Genomic DNA, 2615 nt, shown 5'->3' with positions numbered 1-2615 from the left:
TTTATGTTTTGTCCATATTGCTGTAAGAAATTCATTTTAATTTTTTATTGTAATATGTATAATAAAAGAAATACATTTTTATCAAAAGCTAGAAAATTCTTTTTCAACAATGATTCACATTGTATAAATAAATTCTATCTTACATGATATTTAATGTAATAGATTTATATCATACAAATAAACTCTAAGAATGAGAAGTACCGTAATGAACTAATCCTTTTCTAAATTTCAAATTCTTGGATTTCAATAAGACTGTGATATATTTCTCAAAGAAAACTTGGAACTACAATATATAGTAAAAGTGTAACACTTTAAATTGTTACACAAAAAGTTGTAGAGAAATATGTCTAAAGAAAATATATATTGGAAATCCAAATATGTCTGTGTTTTTACTATTTCACATTGTGTCTCCAAAATTTTCCTCAAGCCAAAGAGAAATTTGCACCCACATTAGTTTCTTTCACTTCAGGCATTTTATTCAGTTGCCAATTTTCACAGCAAATATTTCTGTGGTAGATAATGCAGTATAAATTCCAGACAACTTTCCAGATAAAAAGTAGTATGTGGAGAGGCAATATACAATCTTTTTCTCTGGTCATGTGCGCCATCTGTTGATACTGAGAAACCCTGTAGTTTTTGTCTGGGTTCACAATGAAGTCTCCTCACTGTGTATCTCTTGCACAGTAATAAGTGGCAGTGTCCTCTGTTCTCAGGGTTTTCATGTGAAGGTAGAGGATGCTTTGGGAAATGTCTCTGGAGATGGTAAACCGACCATTCACAGATGCACTGTACTCTGCTGTATAATCCCTAGCTTTGTTTCTACTTGCAGCAATCCATTCCAATCCCTTTCCTGGAGCCTGCCGAATCCACTCTATGTAGAAATCACTGAAGGTGAACCCAGAAGCTGCACAGGAGAGTGTCAGAGAACCCCCAGGCTGTACCAACGCTCCTCCAGATTCCACCAGCTTCACCTTACCGTGGATACCTGCAATAGTAGAGAATCCTGGTCACACATATCTACTATCCATGTTACACACACACACACACCTACACACACACACACACACACACACACACACAGAGAGAGAGAGAGAGAGAGAGAGAACTCTTGTTCCCTATAAATTACCATGTAAAAGTGTTACAAGAAAAACCCAGTTCAGCCACAACTTCATAGTGACAGGTCTGTGCTGCGTTTTAATTTCTGAAAGTGAAGATTGTAGAATTCAGGACTGGATCATACTGCTAGAAACAGTGAGGGTTGCTTTTCATGTGTTGAGGGAGGCCTAATTTGCATGTACTTCTGTTATATCATCAGGTCTAGGGTTGAAATGGGGAGAGTGAAGTTATTGTTTCAAAATGCAGGGATATAGTGAATGAGTTAGCTATCAGTAACAGTCTTATGAAATTATTTATTACGTGTATGTGATAACACAACAATATTTTATTGTGATCTTAATACATTCACTTTCCTATTCACAATATGTAAGGGCTCATATTCTTTGTTCCTGCACTAGAATTTACATTTATTTTCTTTTTTTTCAAATTGTTTCATTAAATCAATTAATTGATTGATTGATTGATTGAGAGATTTATGTTTTGTGAGTGTACAGGGCAAACCTGTGTGTCCTATGATAAGATAAAGAAGAATGGATATATTGTACTCATGTATAAAATTATTTTTTTCAATTTATTTTCAATCCTGTCATTGCTCCACTCCTCCTGGTTCCCTGTCCAACATTATCTTCCCCATTCCTACATACTGTGTCTTGGAGAGGATGCTCACTCACCACTAGGCCTCCCTCCTTCCTGGGTTTTATGTCTCTTGAGGAATATTTGAATCATCACCCACTGTAATCAGACCAGCCATTTCTCTCCTATATATGTATTAGGGGCCACAGACCAGCTCTTGTACACTGACAAGTTCATGAATCAGTTTCTTGGAACTCCTAGAGGTCAGGGTTAGTTGAGACTCCTGGTTTCTTATGGGGTTGGCTTTTTCTTCTACTTCTTCCATCCTTCCCCTAATTCAACCAATGGGGTCCCCAACTTGAGTCAAATGCGTGGATGTAAGTATTTGCATCTGACTCAGTGAGCTGCTAGTTGGGTTTCTCAGAGGACAACCATGCTAGGTTTCTATCTGAAAGCACATCACAACATTGGTAATAATGTCAGGCCTTGGTGTTTCCACATAAAGTGGATTCCAAGTTGGGCCAGTCACTGCACCATCTTTTCCTCAATCTCTTCTCCATTTTTGCACCTGCAGTTCTTTAGCCAGGAATACTTTGGGTCAGAAATTTTGACTGAGAGTTGGTAACAACATCTCTCCTCCTGAGGTGAACCCTTTGAGTTCCCTTTCCCAACTGTTGAACATCTAAGGTAACTCCTATTGGGTCCTGAGAATCTCTCACCTACCAGGTCTCAGGTACTTTCAAAAGGGTCTCCCCATCTCACACCTTCTGAGTCTGCATATTTCCATTCATTCTCTTGACCCTCGGGGCTGCTCTCCTGTCCTCCTTACATTTCTGATCCTATTTTCTTCAAAATCTCCCATCAAATACCTCCCTTGCTTTGCCTCCTGTCATTATTTTCTTCCCCCTACTAAGTAGGAATAAAGC

The 2615-nt window shown here is 38.2% G+C and overlaps 1 gene segment (V, D, J or C); it reads right to left on the bottom strand.

Moving 5' to 3' along the window:
• Positions 1-646: 646 nt before the first annotated feature.
• Positions 647-1234, bottom strand: LOC127686861 (Ig heavy chain V region M167-like). The segment is given in 2 exon segments: positions 647-985; positions 1127-1234. Coding segments are annotated over 2 exon segments (369 nt in total).
• Positions 1235-2615: the final 1381 nt, after the last annotated feature.

Source organism: Apodemus sylvaticus, chromosome 6 (genome assembly GCF_947179515.1).
Source record: "Apodemus sylvaticus chromosome 6, mApoSyl1.1, whole genome shotgun sequence".
Classification (NCBI taxonomy): Eukaryota; Metazoa; Chordata; class Mammalia; order Rodentia; family Muridae; genus Apodemus; species Apodemus sylvaticus.
Note: the sequence above shows the minus strand (reverse complement) of the source record. Positions and strands in the feature narration are given on the sequence as shown.